The sequence below is a fragment of the Scyliorhinus canicula genome, chromosome 23 (genome assembly GCF_902713615.1).
Source record: "Scyliorhinus canicula chromosome 23, sScyCan1.1, whole genome shotgun sequence".
Classification (NCBI taxonomy): Eukaryota; Metazoa; Chordata; class Chondrichthyes; order Carcharhiniformes; family Scyliorhinidae; genus Scyliorhinus; species Scyliorhinus canicula.
Window position 1 is genome coordinate 12,454,524 of NC_052168.1, and position 22,173 is coordinate 12,476,696.

General features: G+C 50.2%; 1 protein-coding gene across 1 annotated transcript in view; it reads right to left on the minus strand.

Moving 5' to 3' along the window:
• The window catches only part of baiap2l2a (BAR/IMD domain containing adaptor protein 2 like 2a), a 64,642-nt gene that overhangs the window by 16,548 nt on the left and 25,921 nt on the right, over positions 1–22,173 (minus strand). The window contains exons 6-11 of the mRNA XM_038783886.1: positions 17,430–17,546; positions 12,626–12,772; positions 11,262–11,384; positions 9,927–10,059; positions 7,807–8,014; positions 1,697–1,768 (exon numbers count right to left, since the gene is read on the minus strand). Of these exons, the coding sequence (XP_038639814.1) occupies positions 1,697–1,768; positions 7,807–8,014; positions 9,927–10,059; positions 11,262–11,384; positions 12,626–12,772; positions 17,430–17,546 (800 nt within the window). The remainder of the gene's footprint in view (positions 1–1,696; positions 1,769–7,806; positions 8,015–9,926; positions 10,060–11,261; positions 11,385–12,625; positions 12,773–17,429; positions 17,547–22,173) is intronic.

Here is a 22,173-nt window from a genome sequence, read left to right on the forward strand (position 1 = left end):
ACTTCAAAAGGGACTTAGATAACCACTTGGAGCAGAAAGTAATTGCAGGACTATGGGGAAAGAGCATGGGAGTGGGGCCACCTGCACTGTCAGAGGCGCTGTTTTTAAAGCGACTCTTCCAACTGAGGTCAACCGAAGGTTGGAGGAGTGACTCCCGAAGGTGATTAGGGAGGATCAGACGACAATCTACCTAGTGACACCCCCAATAAAATCTTAAAAATGCACGCCCGAAACCTCTCATTAAAACCTTTAAAATGTGAAGAGGATACTGACAAGTCTGAGCCTTGGTTGAGGTCTTGATTTGGGATTGGGCGTCTGTGGTCCTCTGGGAGATTTATCCTTGATTCAAGCTCCTAGTAACTACCTGGTTTACAGGTACAAACTGTCACTTAGTCAGACAGAGCTTGAATATTGCTCGCGGCACGGTAGCGTAGCAGTTTGCACTGTTGCTTCACAGCGCCAGGGACCCTGGTTCGATTCCCGCCTTGGGTCACTGTCTGTGCGGAGTCTGCATATTCTCCCCGTGTCTGCGTGGGTTTTCTCCGGGTGCTCCGGTTTCCTCCCAAAAGTCGTGCTTGTTAGGTGAATTGGACATTCTGAATTCTCCCTCAGTGTACCCGAACAGGTGCCGCAGTGTGGCGACTGGGGGGTTTTCACAGTAACTTCATTGCACTGTTAATGTAAGCCTACTTGTGACAATAATAAAGATGATTATCATTGCGGAAATTGAGAACTGTTGCGGAAGTTTTTCATCTTGCACTCATCAGAACAAATGCAACAGTGCAAAAGTTCAAATAATCTCGACAGTTTACACTCCATGATAAAAGGCTGCTGATTGGCTGGCAAGTTGGCTCTGATTGGCTGAGTTGTTGCCATGGGGAAGGCAACGGGGAACTATCAGCTCCCCAAGCTCCTGGGGAATTCAAAAAAGACATGCCTGCTCAACTAGCCCGCGTCTGCGAAACCTGAAATAGAATATCTGCAGTTCTATGTGATTTTGCAATAGGACAGCACTTGCTGGACAATCCTGAGTGTGCTAATAGCTAATAGCATTTTAAGATCGTCAGCCCAGATCCCGACCTGCCTCTTTTATGCTTGCTAGAAACAACATTCATTGATCTGCAAACAAAAGGAACATGTTCAAGCTTTGCCCCCTTCTTGAATGATCCGGGAGATTGGGTAGCCTATAGTTCCCCATTGCCTTCTACATGGCAACACGTTGGCTAATCAGAGGCGACCTGCCAACCAATTGCCACACTTTATTCCTGTAGTATAAATTATTGTGATTGTTTGAAATTTGGCATTCTTGCAATTGTGCTGTTGGGGACCAGACGAAAGGTATCGGCCACATGACTCTACTTTCAGCAATAATCTACTGGCACCATCAAGGCTTTCCATGCCCCCTGGGCACCGTGGGGACTCGCGTGCCTTATTCAAGTTTTGGTTTAATGTTTAAAGTTTAACTTGTGATTTGATTTTTGTTGAAGGCAGTGCCCCTTTAAGGAGTCGAAGCAGCTCTGCTCTTTTATCTCCTCAAAACAATTGGTTTCATATTTAGTGGGAGATGAAAGAAATGCCAAGCAGAGGAGTCAGACTTGATGCCAATCCTCGACCGAGAATATTGAATCTGTCGCCGTAAGATTAGTACATCTCTCAAATGAATATTCATTTCCCAAATGCCCACTGGCCCAGTTACCTGGCTGAAAGCTCCTGTCTCTGTATCTCTTCTTCCAGGGGCCTCACAAATGAGCAGGGGAACCAGCCCTGTCTGTAAGCACAGATATAATGTACACCATGAAAAGATCGTAGGCTAATGAAGGTCAAAAAGGAGGAACCTTTTCTCCTCCGACCTAACTCGCTATGCATGAGAGACCATTCAATGAGGTTTTACTTGCACCTCTCAGCTTACTTTCACTGAGTGTGTGTACTGAACGATTTGAATCGGTCAATATAGAATCATAGAATCCCTACGGTGCAGAAGGAGTCCATTTGGCCCATCGTGTCTGCACCTACCCTCTGAAAGAGCACCCCACCTAGAGCCACTCCCCCACCCTATCCCCGTAATCCCACCTAAGGGGCAATTTATGATGGCCAATCCACCTCACCTGCTGTGGTGGTATGAATGGGAGCACTGTCATTGGTGCAGAGCATTGGTTTCCCATTGGCTCTGGCTGGTCATGTGCCTCTCATCTGATTGGCTGGGACTAGTCATGTGACTGCTTACCAATTGGTCGAGAGGCAAGTAGACCCCGCCTCCAAGGCGGGGTATAAGTACCCAGAGTTCCCGGCGGTCGGCCTTTCTCTGTAGTCGACCACCGGGCTAACAACTAGCTGATTAAAGCCTAAGTTTGGACCTTCATCGTGCCTCGCGTCCAATTGATGGTACATCACCTGCACATCTTTGGACTGTGGGAGGAAACCGGAGCACCCGGAGGGAACCCACACACACACGGGGGAGAACGTGCAAACTCCGCACAGACAGACACCCGAGGCGGGAATCGAACCCGGGTCCCTGGCGCTGCGAGGCAGCAGTGCTGACCACTGTGCCACCGTGCTGCCCCCATAAGCTCACATGACGTGCGTCGTTAGCACTGCATTCCTCACGGACAACTCATTATATTCAAGCACGAACGCAGATGCATGCAATGGCCAGGTGAGGGCGGAAAATTGTATTTCGGTCAAATTTAAAGGGATGGAGGCAACTGAAGGGGAATGTCCAAGTAAGGGATACCTCACCATTTGAGGAGAGGCAATGCCTGACCTATTTGAAGGGAGAGACTGGGCTGAGACAGTCAGATCAACAATAGGAATATTGATCAAACAAGGTTGAGGTGTGAAAATATGCCACGGTCATGTTGGTGAGCTGCTGCTTTGGGCCAAAGTCCTCCCATGATCGATGAAAAGATCAATATTCGGCTGAAACAACAAGATGATTCTGACACTCAATAAATCCATTGATGCTTCTTTCTCCATTCCTTCATGGGATGTGGGCTTCGTTGGTTAGGCCAGCAGTTACTGCCCACCCCTGATTGCCCCCTGAGAGGATAGTGGTGTAGCCACCTGGGGTGGCCACGTCCCGATTCCAAAATGGATACTCGCAAAGAGTGCAGGGAAAAATGGACAGCACTAGAAAAACAAGCAGGTACAAGGTTTCCTGTGGATTGGAACCTGCAGAGCCCAGACAGAACTGAAACTACAAGCCATTAGCATAGTAATGAGCTATCTCCGGGGACAAAAAGAAATATTGAGACAATCGGTACCAGGATAGACTCCCCGGCGCCAGTGGAGGCTAAAACAAAGGAAGGTCAACAGTTACCTGGAGCCCGCCCAGCGATCGGGGAACGACCCCGTTATTGGAGAGAATCGATACAAACGATTGGGACATGGTCCAATTAATTGGGGCCAAGTCCAGGGTCCGCCCAGACGGGCACGAAACCCTGGGGACTATAAAGCAGAGTCCCCAAGGTCAGTTCGCTCTTCCTCTTATTTCTCCATCTTCACCTTGGCCTTTGGCTCTCAGCGACGAGAGGCCCGCCAAGCACCAGCCAAGGAAGTCTAAGGTCAACGCACGCTACGAGATAGGCGCTCCTAGCTACTATTCCATACCAGTTCGAAGGCAGCAGTATCAGAACCGGACAACGGCCATTGTTCCTCTGACTGAGTGGGCCACTCGAAGCTAAGTATAGGCTTTTAGTAGTAGTTGTAGTTTAGCGAGTAGAGTTTATGCATGAGTAATAATTGACTGTGTGTGTAAATAAATGTGCATTGATTTCAAACTTACTAACTGGTGTATTGAGTCATTGATCAGTATTCGGTTTTGAACCCTGTGGTGGTATCAGAAAGATACCTGGCGACTCTTCAGCAAAGGTAATTAAACAGAGCAAATTAAGGGAAAGCATAACGAGCAACAGTGGTGAGCCGCTTCCTTGAGCCGCTGCAGTCCTTGCTGTGTAGGTACACCCACAGTGCTGTTCGGGAGGGAGTTCTGGGATTTTGACCCAGCGACGGCGAAGGAGCGGGGCCAATATATTTACAAATCGGGACGGTGAGTGACTTGGGGGGGGAGCCTCCAGGTGGTGGCGTTCACAGGTACCTGCTGCTCTTGTCCTTCTAGATGGTCGCGGTCTTCAAATGCTGCGTACAATTCTGGTTGCCACAGTACAAGAAAGATTTGCCTGAAGATTACCGTGGCGGGAACGGTAGAACTGAGTCAGACGGTTTTACCGTTATACCAGGTGAAAGTTACTCTCTAAAGAGTTCCCTAGAAGAACTGGTAAACCTCGAAGTCCCAATCAGCGTACTCTTTATAGAACAAAGATATTCCCGTTATTAAAATGAGACAGAGAAGAAAAACTGGAGCAATTTAGTGAGCGTAGGGCCTGGGTTGCGAGGAGTGAATATATAAGTTTGTCATGTTCAGCAGTAATTAGTCCCGCTACGATCGTAAAAGTGAAAAATAATATGATAGCTCGTCTTCATATCAAATGAGAACATGCCCAGTTTCCATGATGCTCCTCACGGTGTAAACCCACCATCCCTTTAATCATTCCAGTTGCCCGTCTCTCTATCCTTTCACCCGCTACTTTACCCTTTGGAAACGGTGTTGTGGGTCGTGTCATTTAGGTCTCACAGTGGTGAGGAAAACGAGGAATTCTAATATTTTTCCGTTGGTAATACCACTCTCACGTTTCTCAATCGCTGTTTAACGGGTTGGTTGGGGGGGGGGTGATTGGAGCAATTGGATTAAGAGGCAGGGGCTACATTTTCCGGTCCTTCCCACCGATCTTCCAGCTCTGCTGAGAGTGACCCCCCCCCCCCCCAACCGCCCACCGCCCACCACCATGTGATGCTTTCCCCAGGGGCGGAGGTCTGGGGGCACGCAACGCCCGCGTAGACGTGGCAGGATCGGAAGGTTCAATGGCAGACAGCCTCTGCCGCTGGAATATATGCCCCGAGGGTGGGGAGGAGAGGGGGGGGGGGGGGGGGGTTGCCGGAAAATCCCCTCCGGAGACATTGCAAGGGTCTAGACATCAATAAAAATCTGTGAAAGAAGTGGGTTTGATAAATGTCGATGAACCGAGAGAGATAAACTTAAATAATTTACGTAAGGCAATAAAATAAGTAATTTTGAAGTGGGCTGTTTTAGTTCAAAGGGAAACATATACAGGTTGTAAAATTGTACGGAAACGAGGCAAAGATGGGGGCCGGGATTCTCCGATATAGAACATAGAACATAGAACAGTACAGCACAGAACAGGCCCTTCGGCCCTCAATGTTGTGCCGAGCCATGATCACCCCACTCAAACCCACGTATCCACCCTATACCCATAACCCAACCCCCCCTTAACCTTACTTTTATTAGGACACTACGGGCAATTTAGCATGGCCAATCCACCTAACCCGCACATCTTTGGACTGTGGGAGGAAACCGGAGCACCCGGAGGAAACCCACGCACACAGGGGGAGGACGTGCAGACTCCACACAGACAGTGACCCAGCCGGGAATCGAACCTGGGACCCTGGAGCTGTGAAGCATTTATGCTAACCATCGTGCTACCCTGCTGCCCCTAAATATCGCGGCCAAGTGTTGATGCCGGCGTCAAAACCGACGCGAGTGACACCGGCGTCAACGGGCCTCCAGGCCCAGTAATTCTCCTGTTCTTTGGGGGCTAGAACGGCGCCGGAATGCTGTGCGCTGCTCCGGCGCTGATAGCCGACCCTGCACGGGTCCGCACATGCGCGCAACGGCCGTCTATGCGCCGGCGCCCGCGCAACATGTCGGAGCCCTACAGGGGCCCGGTGCAGAGGGACATAGACCCCCCCCGAAATGAGCGCGCCCACCGATCGGTAGCCCCCGATCACGGGCCTGGCCACCATTGAGGACCCCCGCAGAGTTGGATTCCCCCCCCCATCAGGACAGCCCCCGCAGCCAGAACGCCGAGATCCCGCCAGGTGGGACCACATGTGAACCACGGCGGCGGGACTCGGCGGACATTCGGCCGGAGAATAGGCGTCCCCGCGTCGGAGTGGCGTGGCAGGATTCTCGCGCTCGGGGAATCCCGGCCGGGGAACGTTTACTTGTGGAAGTATAAGAGCTAATTGAGCAAAAGTAAGGAATTTCATCAGTTCTGAGGAAAAGGGGACTTCAGAGAAACGGCATGAAATAATAGAGGGTAAAGAGATGAAAAGGAAAGAATTAATTTAAGAAAATGCTTGTGTGAGGGGTTGGCTGTGTAGAACTCCCAGAAGACGGTGTGGAAGCTGGTAATATCTCCAAGCAGATAGTGTGGTGGCTGGTACGAGCTAAAGGAAAACGCAGCCTGGACAAGGCCAGGCCTGGAGAACCAGTTTGCTGTCACCCTCAGAGGACAGCCCAAGGGCAACAAGGCATTGTGTGATAAAGTTACTGGAATTCTATAGATTTAAAAATCTGTAAGGACTGTTGCTATCTAAGTGTAGTTTAAACTAAGATCTTCTTGGCACTGTTTTAACGTACTGTAAACTACTTAAAGCTATTCTTGTATATTGAGTTTTTTTACATTTTCTTTATTTTAATGAACATTTCTTCAATATAAAATTATCGCAAATGTTTGGAGCCGTTGGGCGGAATTCTCCGCTCCCCACGGCGAACGGCGATTCTCCGAGCCCGATGGGCCGAGCGGGCAGCCCTTCACGCCCGTTACAACATGCCAGCAACCACACCTGGTCGCTGCATTCGTGAAACGGGCGCCAGATGCCTAGGGGCCCGATTGGCGCGGGAGCACCACGACTGTACTCTTTCCCCTCCGCCGCCCGGCAAGATCAAGCCGCCACGTCTTGCCAGGTGGCTGAGGAGAAAGATGGCCACCGTGCATGCGCGGTTCGCGCCGTCTGTGCGATGAAGTCATCCACGCATGCGCGGGTTGGAACCGGCATCCCGCGCATGCGCGGATGACCTCATAAATGCGCCGTTTTGCGCGTCATTTCCGGCCGTGACCTTAAGATGGAGGCCCGCTCCTAGCCCCCCCGGGTGGGGGTGAATTAGGTGCGGGGAGCGTGCCCCGAGGCCGTCGTGAACCTCGGCCGATTTCATGACGGCCATCCCGATTTTTATCGGGAGCGGCGAATACCGCCCATAATCTCTTGTTTTCAGAAAGCCTCCTCATAATATGCAAATTGCAAAATCATTTGACAGCTGTTTCAAGTTTCCCTTTGGGATTTGGGCAACCTGGCATTTACCACCAGTCATGCCTTAACACGGTCTAATTCAGAGGGACTCTGCCCCCATTAGTACAGACTGGATTCAGTCTCGATTCTCAGAGGTGATGAGGTAGTTTGATAATGCACTGCACCATCCTATCCCTCAGGGGTTTGAAAGGAACATTTTCTCCTGACTGTATAAAACCCACGAAAGGTGTATATTACTCACTCACAATTTCGGATGTACCTCGATGATCATGCACTGACGTCAAATGTCTTCTCTGATAAACGGACGTTTGAGGGAACACATAGTTAAGCTTGTTACTAGGTGGACATCATGGGGGGGGGTGCAAAAGGCCAAAGAGAATTGCATACTTCTAAAAAGAGACGTGCTGTTGAAGTTTTTTGCCGTACACTCATCAGGACAAATGCGAGAATGCCAAATTTCAAATAATCACAACAATTTGTACCACAGGAGGGAAAGCAGTAAATTGCTGTGATCATTTGAAATCTGGCATTCTTATGTTTGTTCTGATGAGTGTGCGGCAAAAAGCTTCGGCAGCATGTCTCTCTTTTATCAACGACACTGAAGCTCCGCGCTGACAAGCGACCATTGAAATTACGTACTTGGGCGTTCCTTCCCGCTTTCCATAAAGCCAGCCATTCTTTGCCTCTGGTACCAATATCGCGATGATGTTCCCTTTTTCAAAACTTAACATGGTTTGATTGTTGCCGGCAGAATGAGAGGCGATGGCCTGGACACGAGGGCTTTTCATTGCATTTATCTTTTCTCCAAGTGAGCCGGACCTTGATAGGTGACCGTCGGAGCCTGATCCTGGGAAAAGGTAGAGCAATTGTCAGTAATGGACGTTGCTGTCTCAAAGATGTGACGGGAAATAAGTTGTGATGAGGACATAAAGAGGCTACAAAAGGACATAGATGGGTTAAGCGAGTGGGCAAAGGTCTGCCAAACAGAGTATAATGTGGGAAAATGTGAACTTTTCCATTTTGGCAGGGAATACAAAAGGAGCATTTTTCGTAGAATTTACAGTGCAGAAGGAGGCCATTCGGCCCATCGAGTCTGCACCGGCACCTGGAAAGAGCACCCTACCCAAGGTTAACACCTCCACCCCATCCCCATAACCCAGTAACCCCACCCAACACTAAGGGCAATTTTGGACACTAAGGGCAATTTATCATTTCTAATCCACTTAACCTGCACGTCTTTGGACTGTGGGAGGAAACCGGAGCACCCGGAGGAAACCCACGCACACACGGGGAGGATGTGCAGACTCCGCACAGACAGTGACCCAAGCCAGAATCGAACCTGGGACCTTGGAGCTATGAAGCGATTGTGCTATCCACAATGCTACCGTGCTGCCCGTGCTTGCCATTTTGTCACAATGGCAAGAGATTGCAGTGCTCTGAGATACAGAGGGACCTGGGTGGCCTAGTGCATGAATTGCAGCAAGCAATTCGGAAAGCTAGCAGAATGTTAGCGTTTATTGCGAGTGGAATTGAATGCACAAATAGACAGGTTATGCTTCAGTTATACAGGGCACCAATGAAACCACATCTGGAGGTGGCACATCACAGATGACCGTAGGCTGCTTTCCCCATTTGAGGGTGGAAGGGCTGGCTGGTGGTGATTTAACCTGAGGGTCACCACACCTCAGGCGAGGGGCAGGGTTCAGAAGGCGGGGCCTTCTTCCGTCCCTCTTCTGTGTATGGTATTCATCTCCTTATTTAAGGGAGGTCGTAAATGCATTGGCAAAATTTCAGAGATGGTTTACGGAACTAATGCCAGAAATGGGCGGGTTGTCTTGATGAGGAAAGGTTGGAGAGGCTGAGCTTGTATTCGCTGGAGTTTAGAAAAGTAAGAGGCGGCTTGATTGAAACACATAAGGCCCCGAGGGGTCTTGACGGGGTGGAATCTATGAAATGAAAATGAAAATCGATTATTGTCACAAGTAGGCTTCAAATGAAGTTACTGTGGAAAGCCCCTAGTCGCCACATTCTGGCACCTGTTCGGGGAGGCTGGTACGGGAATCGAACCGTGCTGCTGGCCTGCCTCGGTCTGCTTTAAAAGCCAGCGATTTAGCCCTGTGCTAAACCAGCCCCTTATCTAGAACTACGGGGTCATTGTTTAAAAATAAGGAGTCGCCCATTTAACCAGGGGCTGGTTTAGCTCATTGAGTTAAATCGCTGGCTTTTAAAGCAGACCAAGCAGGCCAGCAGCACGGTTCGATTCCCGTACCAGCCTCCCCGGACAGGCGCCGGAATGTGGCGACTAGGGGCTTTTCACAGTAACTTCATTTGAAGCTTACTCGTGACAATAAGTGATTTTCATTTTCATTTTCAACACGGAGAAGAGGAGAAATGTTTTCTCTCAGAGGATGAGTCTCTGGAACTACCTTCCTCAAAAGGCGGTGGAAGAAGAATCTATTTTTAAGGCAAAGCTGGATAGATTCTTGATTAAGAAGGCGGGGGGGGTGAAAGGTTTTCGGGGGTCGGCAGGAATGTGTAGCTGAGGTTCCAACCCGATCAGGCAGGATCTTAGAACGGGGTGAACCGAGGGGCCGAGTGGCCTCCTCCTGCTCCTAATTCATATGTCCTTACGTGTAGCCATTAATCATTGGACCACCAGCGAATTGGAACTGGATGTGAAGTTACCGATAAAGCGTGAAAGAGATAAATCGACGTAAAGAAAGAAGGATACAGGTATAGGAAGCTAGCCAACATCTTACTCATTGCGGGATTCCTTTTCTCCAGCTCCCTGTGGTTTGCGTGTGGATATGGGGTGAGTTCAGCCCCATTTAACTCGCGCCTCGATGGCTGAGGACTGGCAACATGGCTGCACCTCGAGATGCTGTCCTCATTCTGCGGGTGGAATTTTTAATAAAAAACAGAGAAGCACAAATCTGTCAGCGGGCGAAAGCCTCAGCTTGCAATCCATTTATCTTCCACAGGTTAAGCGATTCACTGTACCAGGAGGGTCCAGTTAAGCAGTATTGTAATGAGGGGGACAGGGATGGTACATCAGCCTCGTTTTCTGATTTTCGTCTGAGGCGCACTCAATTACGGCGCGAGAGCGAGGTCGGTAATCAAAGGCTTTAATATACAGAGAACAGGACAGCATTCGAGAGAAGTGTGCTCGCCACATGGAGCCTTATCCTATATACTGTTTCCTGGGGGCGTAGCCAGAGGCGGAATCCCCCAGGGTTCCAAGCCTCTTAAAGGGGGCAAGGTATTAAAGGTAAATACCGTTCATCACATCGTCTGTGGGCAGATTGGTCGGACCGGCAAAGGGGGGGGGGGGGGGGGGGGGGGGGGGGGGGGGGGGGGGGGGGGGGGGGGGGGGGGGGGGGGGGGGGGGTGAGGGGGGTGCAGGGTGTTGCATCGTACTCCAACGGCGGGATAGGAAGTGAGGGGGACTTCAGCTTGTTTGCCGTGAGCAATCACGTGGCGGCTAGCCAATGAGCTACGCATGGTCGCGGGGCATGGCCAATTGTGGGACAGGGAGGGGGCACGGAATCACCAACCCCTCAATCGCCTCATGGGAGTTGAAGGCCCAGTCACCATATTGAACGGCACTCAGAGAGGCAGCAAGTCAGCAGCATCATCCTGTCTGCCTGAGTGGATCTGGAGATAGAATTGCTGCTTCCCACTTCCCGGATGCCACACTTGGAAGCCTGGAAATGCAAATCATCACCCTCCACCCTCCCTCAGCATCCTTGACCTTCCCTCCATCACTGTGGCCTGGCCTTAGGAATTCCTCTGTCGGCCAAGGCCCCCCCCCCCCCCCCTCCAACACCCTCAGCCTGCGAGCCGTCATCTTCGACCCTCCTCCGGTCACCATTCGCCTGCCCTCAGTCACCTTTCACCTTCTCTTCATCGCGTCTGAACTCTTCCAACTCTGTCCCTCTCGTCCTCCACCGCCCTACTTAGTTCACCCAGAACGCCGCCAAACCCTGGTCCTGTTCACCCGATCCGCTAACGTGGCCGCCAAACAGGTCAGTTGCCACCTCCGCCTCGGAAAACGATAAGGAAGGGAAGTGCCCCGCTCCCGACTTGCTGATTACCGGATTGAGAGCCATTCCCGTGGAAGAGGGCCGTGGACTCGCTCTTCCGGAGGTGTTCCCAGGCGTCGCAGAGCTGGTGTGTTCTTTCCACCCCGGAACCTTGTTGTGTAGAGCCTCTTGAGCCTGAAACAGACAAGGAAGCAAAGAAATAGCGGGTGGCGGACAGCGCCCAGAAGGTTAACGGCGGAGTGGGTGCTGTTGTCTTTTGGTATTGACAATCACGTTTCATGTTGGGAAGGGAAGAGCATGAGGGCCCAATGAAGCTCCACACGGTACCATTCTCGTCTCCCCTAGAATCTCCACAGTGCAGAAGGAGGCCATTCGGCCCATCAGGTCTGCACCGACCCTCTGAAAGAGCCCCCTACCTAGGCCCACTCCCCACCCTATCCCCATAACCTCACCTAACCTTCACAGGGTTTGTGGGAGGAAATCGGAGCATCCGGAGGAAACCCACGCAGATCCGGGGAGAATGTGCAAACTCCACACAAACGGTCACCCGAGGCCGGAATTGAACCCGTGACCCTGGCGTTGTGAGGCGGCAGTGCTCACTGCTGTGCCACCGTGCTGCCATCTCAATTGCATTATCATGGTGACAGGTATAAAATACATCAGTGGTGCCAATAGTGGTGCACAGCCCAGTGCAGCACTTCTACATTTGAGCTATCCCAGAACAATGCAGACACACTAGTTTTGAAGTGTGCAACAGGTCTATTACAAGAGTTTAAATTATCTCTGCAATCACATGCTTCCAGCCCAGCTTCTAGTGGCATCTGTGGTATGTGTTTGCTTTGCTCTGGGTCAACACCCAGGCTTTACCAATCAAGCACAGTGAGCGTTGATCAGTTACCAGACTCGCATAATCAAACGCAGAACAATTGAGCCATTGAACACCACAGCACTGAAACCAGATCATCTTATTCACCCGCGGGATGGCAGCATCAGTGCCAAGGCCTGCATTTACGGTCCAACCCTCATTGCCCTTGGGAAGTTGATGGTGAGCCGCCATCTTGAATGCAACCGAATGGGTGGTCCGCCCATTTCGGAGATCATTTGAGCGTCGCGAAAGTGTGGATCTGAAGTCACGCTTAGGCCAGACTGGGTAAGGAGAGCAAATTTCCTTCCCTGAAGGAGATTAGTGACCCAGATGGGCTTTTACAACAATCTGCTAAATGCTGAATTTATGGGATTCCCCCGATGAAGGGGACAGAGTCGGGGAGGAGGAGTGGTGTGTTGGTGACACAAATATTGGTGCAGGTTACAGAACATTGCTCCGAGTACCGGATATTTTGGAGGGATGTGTTTGGGGCCCAAGAAGGTCTTCATTAGGAGCCACAAGGAACTGGCAATCTGTGTTTGATGCCAACCTTGGTGTAGAAGCTCAGGAACTGATAGGTAAGGTGGAAGTGTTTCTCAGCCAAGAACCGATAACGCCGTCTCTCTTCAGCCAGGGCTTGTTTGTAACTGTTCTTGAGAAACACTTCCATGTTGGACTCCAGGTTGTAGATCTTCTCCTGAAACAGATCACAAACACACGTGCACCATGAGAGAGCGAATCACAATCAATTTGCTCGCAGAGCCTGTTATATCACAGCCATATTCTCAAATGGGTCACCACCAAGGATTCTCATGAGGTTGAAGGGCCGACAATTTTTTTTTCTCTTCACTTACGGGATGTGGGCGTCGCTGGCCAGGCCACTCCTTTTTTTTAGAAAATATTTTATTGAAGCATTTGTAATTTTCACAGTTTACAATTTAACTCTTTAACATTCCTTAAACAACCGCGTGGGCTGACACACGCAAAAAAAAATAAAAACAACGTTCCCTACTACCCCCTCCCTATTTCCTAATTACCCGTGTACTAAGTTCCCTGTCCTTGTCTTTAGAATTTAGAACAGTACAGCACAGAACAGGCCCTTCGGCCCTCAATGTTGTGCCGAGCAATGATCGCCCTACTCAAACTCACGTATCCACCCTATACCCGTAACCCAACAACTCCCCCTTAACCTTACTTTTTAGGACACTACGGGCATTTTAGCATGGCCAATCCACCTAACCCGCACATCTTTGGACTGTAGGAGGAAACCGGAGCACCCGGAGGAAACCCACGTAGACACGGGGAGGACGTGCAGACTCCGCACAGACAGTGACCCAGCTGGGAACCGAACCTGGGACCCTGGAGCTGTGAAGCATTGATGCTAACCACCATGCTACCATGCTACCATGTCCCGGCCATGTCTACCACACTACCATGTCTCCCATTTTCCTCCTCACCCTTTTCCTCTCCCCCCCCCACCTTTTTATTGCCTATTCCTAATTGCCCCTCGAGAAGATGTTGGTGAGCTGCCTTCTTGAACTGCTGCAGTCCATGTGGTGTAGGTGCACCCACTGTGCTGTTAGGGAGGGAGATCCAGGATGTTGCCTCAGCGACAGTGAAGAAACGGCCGATGTATTTCCAAGTCAGGGGGGTGAGTGACTTGGAGGGGAACCTCCAGGTGGTCGAGTTCCCAGGTGTCTGCTGTCCTTCTAGTGGTCGTGGGTTGGAGAGGGCTGCCGAAAAGCCTTGGTGAGTTCCTGCAGTGCATCTTGTAGATGTTACACACGGCTGCTACTGTGTGTCAATGGTGGAGGGAGTGAATATTCCAATTCAGAGTGGTGAGTAGTTGGGAGGTGAACTTCCAGGTGGGGTTCCCATGTGTCTGCTGCCTTTGTCCTAGATGGTAGTGGTCACTGGTTTGAAAACTGCTGCCTAAGGAGCCTTGGTGAGTTTTAATGCATATTTTCCAATTCCATACCATACTATATGGGGCAGCATGGTAGCATGGTGGTTAGCACAGTTGCTTCACAGCTCCAGGGTCCCAGGTTCGATTCCAGGCTTGGGTCACTGTCTGTGCGGAGTCTGCACGTTCTCCCCGTGTCTGCATGGGTTTCCTCCGGGTGCTCCGGTTGCCTCCCACAGTCCAAAGGTGTGCAGGTTAGGTGGATTGGCCGTGCTAAATTGCCCCTTAGTGTTCAATAAGGTTGGGTGGGGTTACCGGGTTGCGAGGAGGTGGAAGTGTGGGCTTGGGTAGGGTGGTCTTTCCAAAGGCCAGCGCGAAATCGATGGGCCTAACGGCCTCCTTCAGCACTGTAAATTCTGTGATACTATTATTCAGCGGTGATGGTGGTGTAGTGGCAGTATCACTGAACTAGGAGACCCTAGGCTAACGCTGAAGGGTGTGGGTTCAAATCCCACCAACGCAGTAGGTGGGCTTAAAGTTTTTTTTAAAAATCTGGAATCGAGAGCTTAACCGCCGATAATGAAACCATTGTGGTTAAGAAGGGATATGGGATATTTGCCTTGTGGTGAATGTGATTCACACCGGATTGTAATCTGTATATACATGTGTCTGTATTGTAAGTGCAGTTGCATTACCTGTCCTCCAGGGGGAGTAGCTCTGGGAATGCTCGAGTTGTACGGGGCTTCTCCCTTGGCTCTGCCCAGGACTCCTCCCCCGGAAGCTCCTGTATAAAAGCTCAGTGCCACATGGTCAGCCAGCCAGTTCACCGAAAGGTCAATGGCTAACCGGCTGGCTCTGTTGTGAGTATATTAAAACCGCTATTCTAATCCTACAAGCACGTGTCCGTAGAATTGTTGGTTTCAACATGCCTTTATTGGCCGAGACACATAATATAAGAGCAGGGAGTTTATAATGGAGCTGTATAAAATGCTGGTTAGGCCACAGCGAGAGTACTGTGCGCCGTCCTGGTCACCACACTATAGGAAGGATGTGATGGCGCTGGAGAGGGTGCAGAGGAGATTCACCAGCATGTTGCCTGGGCTGGAGCATTTCAGCTGTGAAGCGGCTGGATAGGCTGGGGCTGTTTTCCCTGGAGCAGAGAAGACCTGATTGAGGTGCACAAAACTATGCAGGGCATTGATAGGGTAGATAGGAAGGAACTATTTCCCTTGGCAGAGGGGTCAATGACCCGGGGGGATAGGTTTAAGATCATGGGCAGAAGAGTTAGAGGGGATTTGAGGGAAAACGTTTTCACCCAAAGGGTAGTGGGAATCTGGAACTCGCTGCCCCATAGAGGCGAGGACCCGCGCAACATTAAAGGAGCATTTAGATGAGCAACTGGATATGCCGTAACAAGGCTACGGACCAAGTGCTGAAAATGGGATTAGAATAGATAGATGCTTGATGGCCGGCGGAAACACGATGGGCCGAAGGGTCTCTTTCTGTACTGTATGACTAGAGCATAGAACATACAGTACAGAAGGAGGCCTTTCGGCCCACTGAGTCTGCACCGACCCACCCAAGCCCCTCACTTCCATCCTATCCCCGTAACCCAATAACCCCTCCGAACCTTTTTGAACACTAAGGGCAATTTATCACGGCCAATCCACCTAACCTGCACATCTTTGGACTGTGGGAGGAAACCGGAGCACCCGGAGGAAACCCACGCAGACACGGGGAGAACGTGCAGACTCCGCACAGACAGTGACCCAGCGGGGAATCGAACCTGGGTCCCTGGCGCTGTGAAGCCACAGTGCTATCCACTTGTGCTGCCCCGAAGACCAAGACCCAACTGTTCATTCTTGACCGCAAGAAAAAACCCATCTGGTAGTTTCATGGCCACTGAAGCCCTTTAGAGAAGGAAAACTGCCATCCTTAACTGCTCTGTCCTGCGTGTGATAAGCAAGATGGCTGACGCTTGACTGCCCCTCAGTTCAAGGATGTGGCGACTGGGGGCTTTTCATAGTAACTTCATTGCGGAGCAGTAAAGTGTTAATGTAAGTCTACTTGTAACAATAAAAAGATTATTATTATCCCTAATTTCCCTTGAAATGTCAACCGTGTCCACGTCCAATTACATTTTCTTTTACGTTGCATGGACAAATTTTCAGGAAACATGGGTAATAAATGTTGGCCATGAATGAACATAAGCAACAAAAAACAAAATGCTGTTTTTTTTTATTATGATTTAATCGGTTAGTTGAAGCATTATTTCTGTGCCGTGGGTGAGGTTGTTTCCTTTATCTGTGGGCCAAATTGTGCCTGGGTCCTCTTGGCTTAGTTACAATGGGGCGTGCTCTTTGCTTAGCCTGGGCTTGGCAGAGGTTTGTTTGGGAGACTCTTGAGCAGGGTGATAAGTTTGCAAATGTGCCAGCTGGACGTCCTAATGTTGGGGGGGGGGAAACGTCAGTATTAAAATACTGATTAAAATGGAGGAAGTCGACAGGTAAAGACCTTGACCAACCTGTTTTACGAAAGAACACCAGTAAAGTCATAAACCGTCTGGAAATCACTGATCTGTTGGCCAGATTAGACGCCTGCACCACCGTTTATTTACAGAGTCATGCACAACGAGCAGTTCTAAGAAACGAAGAAGGAAACAGCAAAGAGACTCATTGGAAAGCTCCAATCCCACACAAAAGGCAATGGTGTGGAGATGCCGGCGTTGGACTGGGGTGAGCACAGTAAGAAGTCTGACAACACCAGGTTAAAGGCCAACATGTTTGTTTCAAACACTAGCTTTCGGAGCACTGCTCCTTCCTCAGGTGAATGGGCAGCACGGTAGCATTGTGGATAGCACAATCGCTTCACAGCTCCAGGTTCGATTCCGGCTTGGGCCACTGTCTGTGCGGAGTCTGCACATCCTCCCCGTGTGTGCGTGGGTTTACTCCGGGTGCTCCGGTTTCCTCCCACAGTCCAAAGATGTGCAGGTTAGGTGGATTGGCCATGATAAATTGCCCTTAGTGTCCAAAATTGCCCTTGGTGTTGGGTGGGGTTACTGGGTTATGGGGATGGGGTGAAGTTGTTGACCTTGGGTAGGGTGCTCTTTCCAAGAGCTGGTGCAGACTTGATGGGCTGAATGGCCTCCTTCTGCACTGTAAATTCTATGACAAGAGGTTTGTTCAACCTCTTCATTTGTTCTCTTCTCTTCTCTTCTCAACCTCTTCTCTTCACAAACCTCTTCATTCACCTGAGGAAGGAGCAGTGCTCCGAAAGCCAGTGTCTGAAACAAACCTGTTGGACTTTAACCTGGTTGTTGGAAGACTTCTTACTTAAAAGGCAATGGAGCAAGGATTACATGGCAACTGATTGGCGTGTGGTTTGAATGCCGCAGAATGAAGAATTCTGAGCAACAGCGGCCCGTAGACCCTCCACCAGCCCCATCACCGACCTGCATGTCCCTGGCCTGCGTGCTTCTCATCCTCTCCAATCGCTGTAGCTCTGCATTCGCACTTCCGAGGACCTCAGTCCTCTTCCTGTGCTCCATTTCGAATCGGCGTTTGCTATCCTGCAACAAAATGGAATCATTCGCAATTTAAGAACCGGAACGTTTTGGGGGAAAAATAAATCTTGAGCCTGTTGACAGATATTCTCGAGTTCAAGGGTCGCTCCCAGGAGTAGCTCCTGCATCCATAATGACCTGGCGTTTACCGTCAGTACTCTATGTTTTGGGGGTGAGGGAATGGGGCGGATGTGACAATGATACTCCTCACTGGATACCGTGATCTTATGTAATCTTGTTGGGCAGCACGGTAGCACGTAGTTAGCACTGTGGCTTTACAGCACCAGGGTCCCAGGTTCAATTCCCTGTTGGGTCACTGTCTGTGCAGAGTCTGCACGTTCTCCCCGTGTCTGCGTGGGTTTCCTCCGGGTGCTCCGGTTTCTCCCACAGTCCAAAGATGTGCAGGTTAGGTGGATTGGCCATGGAAAATTGCCCTTAGTGTCCAAAACGGTTAGGAAGGGTTATTGGGTTACTGGGATAGGGTGGAAGTGAGGGCTTAAGTGAGTCAGTGCAGACCCGATGGGCCGAACGGCCTCCTTCTGCACTGTATGTTCTATGTTCTATGTAATAGTTTGCACCACATCTAGGGTTGTGCCATCTGAAATTTAAGAGGTTAGTGGGTGATGGCGGATAGGGTCGATTTGGGAGAAACTATTTCTGTTGGCTGGGATATTTAGGACTGGAGGTACAGGCTAAAAAGTTAGAGCCAAACCTTCCAGGAGAGAATCTCGGACAGTCCGCGGGAATCTCCGTCGGTGGGATCGTCTGTCGGGAAACCAGCGGGGGGGGGGGGGGGGGGGGGCCAAAATGGGAAACCCTGTTGGCCGACTGTGGGGATGGAGGATCCCACTGCCGGTGGAGGTGCGCTGCGCCTGAAAACGGGGCTGGCTGGACGGAGAATCGCACCCAGTATAATTAATGGAGGTGACAGGAGTCTTGGTCGCCAGCTGGAGATTTGGCGAGACCCCTTCATCGCCTCCTTCCAGGAAGGCCTTCGGCATCAATCGGGCACTTAGCCAGACAGTGGCGAGTCTTCTCCGGGCTCGAGATTTAAGGCCGAGGTGGATGGATTCTTGGTAAGCGGGGTAGGTGTGGGTTATCGGGGGTTGGCGGGAATGTGGGGTTGAGGTTACAGATCAGCCGTGACTGTAGTGATCTCTATATGTGCATGTACACAAGGGGTTAATGTGTATTCAGTAGCACCACTTGATCACTAGAGGGCCAGACCAACAGGGGTATAAAAAGCAACTACATTGGATCTCTGGATCGTTCAGGGGCGCACTGTGACCAGGGCAATAGCAGAGTAGTTCAGATGGCTAGTGGAGTTACGTATAGTTGCTGTAGTTAGATCTTGTTAACCTTATCACTAGTATCAAAGTTAAAGTAAAGAACTTTACTTTATTTTTATAGTTACTCAATAAACCGGGCAGCACGGTAGCATTGTGGATAGCACAATCACTTCACAGCTCCAGGGTCCCAGGTTCGATTCCGGCTTGGGTCACTGTCTGTGCGGAGTCTGCACATTCTCCCCGTGTGTGCGTGGGTTTCCTCCGGGTGCTCCGGTTTCCGCCCACAGTCCAAAGATGTGCGGGTTAGGTGGATTGGCCGTGATAAATTGCCCTTAGTGTCCAAAATTGCCCTTAGTGTTGGGTGGGGTTACTGAGTATTGGGGATAGGGTGGAGGTGTTGACCTTGGGTAGGGGGTAGGGTGCTCTTTCCAAGAGCCGGTGCAGACTCGATGGGCCGAATGGCCTCCTTCTGCACTGTAAATTCTATCTATCTATACTACTGGATGAGTTCCAGTCTTCTTCATCGAGATTCAGAAGACCTCATCATTATCCCAGGATTGAGTAGCACATGTTACCTACCACACAGGTAACTGTATTAAATGGTGGAGCAGGCTCGAGGGGCCGAGTGGCCTACTCCCAATCTGAATTCAAACGTCCATCGGCTCATTTCCCGACAAAGGAGTTATTCAACCCCCAGCCATTGAGAGTTAAAGCTGAGAAACCTCAATCTTAATATCAAAACCAAATGGTGTGAAGGATTTAGGTTATGAAATGAAATGAAAATCACTTATTGTCACGAGTAGGCTTCAATGAAGTTACTGTGAAAAGCCCCTTATTCTGGACCTGATAATACTTTATTAATAACCCATGCTCTAGGTTAACCCACAAAAGAGGGAAATCTGTTTATCTGCTGAGACTCAGAATAGGTGGACAATTGCTCTTTGAGAGCAATTGTACACAGTATAATTTTAATTAAAGTATTTTTATTGTGAAAATACGCCCAATAGATACATACAGAATTGCAGAGTTAAAAATATAAGTTGACTAACAGTCTTTCTAGTTATCTGTTATTAACGCAAAATCGTTAACAGTCCTATGTCATCTGCTAACACACTAACCTCTCAATAGAATGAGATATCTGAAACATGGAAAATCCTAAAGTATCTCCTATCAATTTCTTAATACATTTCTAAGAAGTTAAACAAAACAACCTGAGGTTTATTCCGATGAGACAAGCTTTTAAGAACAAAACTGACTCTCACTCCCGAAGGGGGGTCAGAAGGAATGTAACTTTCTGCTAAAATGCCTCCTCTTTATATACATAAAAATCCCTTATCGGTCAAGGTCGGCATCTGTTATCTTGTCATTTATTGTTGGTTAATTACCTACAGCCAAAAGGCTAATTGGATGTATTATCATTAATACATCTTTTAATGGTCGTAAGGTCAGTGTAAATGTCAGGTTCCTAAGAGATATTGGAAAAGGGGACTCGTTTAGAGGCCTGTCTTTTTTCAGTGTTGTCATGTTCTTTAGACACCAAAACGGACACTTTTTGTGAGGGTGTTATTCTAAGTGTCAAGAGGTATAGTTAGGGAAAGAGTTGTGTATCTATTTATCTGGAGAATTTCCTGTCCTTATATTTTGAATACTTATAGGTGCAGGGAGTAATCGCAAAGAATTTATGGTCTGTCATAGAACAGCCTTTGTATTTGTTTGTATTAATGAGCCTTTGAAACCAGCTTCGAGTTTCTCCCATCAGGTGGTAACCTCTACCTGACCTTTAGCTGAAGTGGTTTTATTCCACATTGAATTAAAAACTGTTTGTATTAATGCCTTATTTTAAAGCGAATTCTGCGGCGAACGTGATGGGCGGAATTCTCTGCTCCCGCGCGGCATCGGGAAGGCCGTCGTGAACTCGGGCGAGTTTCACAACGGCCTCGGAGGCCGCTCCTCGCACGGTATTTGCCCCCCCACAGGGGGCTAGGAGCGGCATTCCGCAAATCTCGGCCGCCGGGCCTTGACACTTGCGTGCTGAGAATGACGCGACGGCGGCGCCTAAGTGACGTCAGCCACGCATGCGCAGGTTGGCCGGCTCCAACCCGTGCATACGCGGTTGCCGTCTTCCCCTCCACTCCCCCGCAAGACGTGGCGGCTTGATCTTGCGGGGCGGCGGAGGGGAAAGAGTGCGTCCCTTTGAGACGCCGGCCCGGCGATAGGTGGGCACCGATCGCGGGCCAGTCCCCTCCCGAGCACGCCCGTGGTGCTCACTCCCCTCTCCGCCCCGCACAAACCACAAACGAAGCTTTGCCGCCATGTTCACGACGGCAGCGACCAGGTGTGGTTGCCACCGGCGTGAACAGGTCGGGAAAGTGTGGCCGCTCGGACCATCCGGGCCGGAGAATCACCGGTCACCGTGAAAAACGGCGAGCGCCGATTCTCCGAGCGGGGGTTGGAGAATCGGGGGGGGGGGGGGGGGGGGGTGCCAGGGCGGCGTGTCGTGAGTCGCCCGGCCCTCCCACGATTCTCCCACCCTGCATGGGGAGCGGAGAATCGCGCCCGATATTCATCACAATGGCGGTCGAAAGCAAAATTGCCCGAACACCTTAAACATGACATTCCTTTTTGTTGCCTCTCTCCGTACCAGTCATTTGAACATCAGAGTGAAATCAGCCAACCACAGCCCTGTACATGGCACTATCCACGGGGCACTATCCACGTGGCACTATAATGGAATCTTAAATCATGGTGTTTTTCGCAAGGGTAATTATAATAACAAGGTCCACGGGGATACCCTGATTGATCTTCACAGTGGGACTCGTTGAGTATGAGCTTCCCTGCCAATGGGCGGAGGCCCGCCCAGCTGAGGTTCATGGGAACTTTGTATTAAGGCCGGCCCAGACAGGGACCAGCATGTTGGTTGTCCCAACGGGATGGTAATCTAAATATATTCGCTGCCGTGGGCAGACGTTTGATGACTGTAAATAAAGTGACGTTCACCTTAACGCCCTGCTCCCTGGGTCTAGTAATAGAACATAAAAGTAGGGCTGTTTTGCTGCAGTTGTACAGGGCATTGATGTTGATCACCTGGAGCACTGTCTGTAGTTTTGCTCTCCATATTTATGGTGTACAACTACATTAGAAACTGTCCAGAGAAAGATCACACGGCTGATCTCCAGGGCAAAGGATTTGTTTTACGAGGGATGCTTGGACAGGCCGGACCTGCAACCATGAGAGTTTAGAAGACCAAGGAGTGATCTTACTGAAACATATACGATCCTGAGGGAAGTTGACAAGATGGACGCTGAAAGGGTGTTTCCCCTTGTGGGAGAGACCTGGCTATGCAG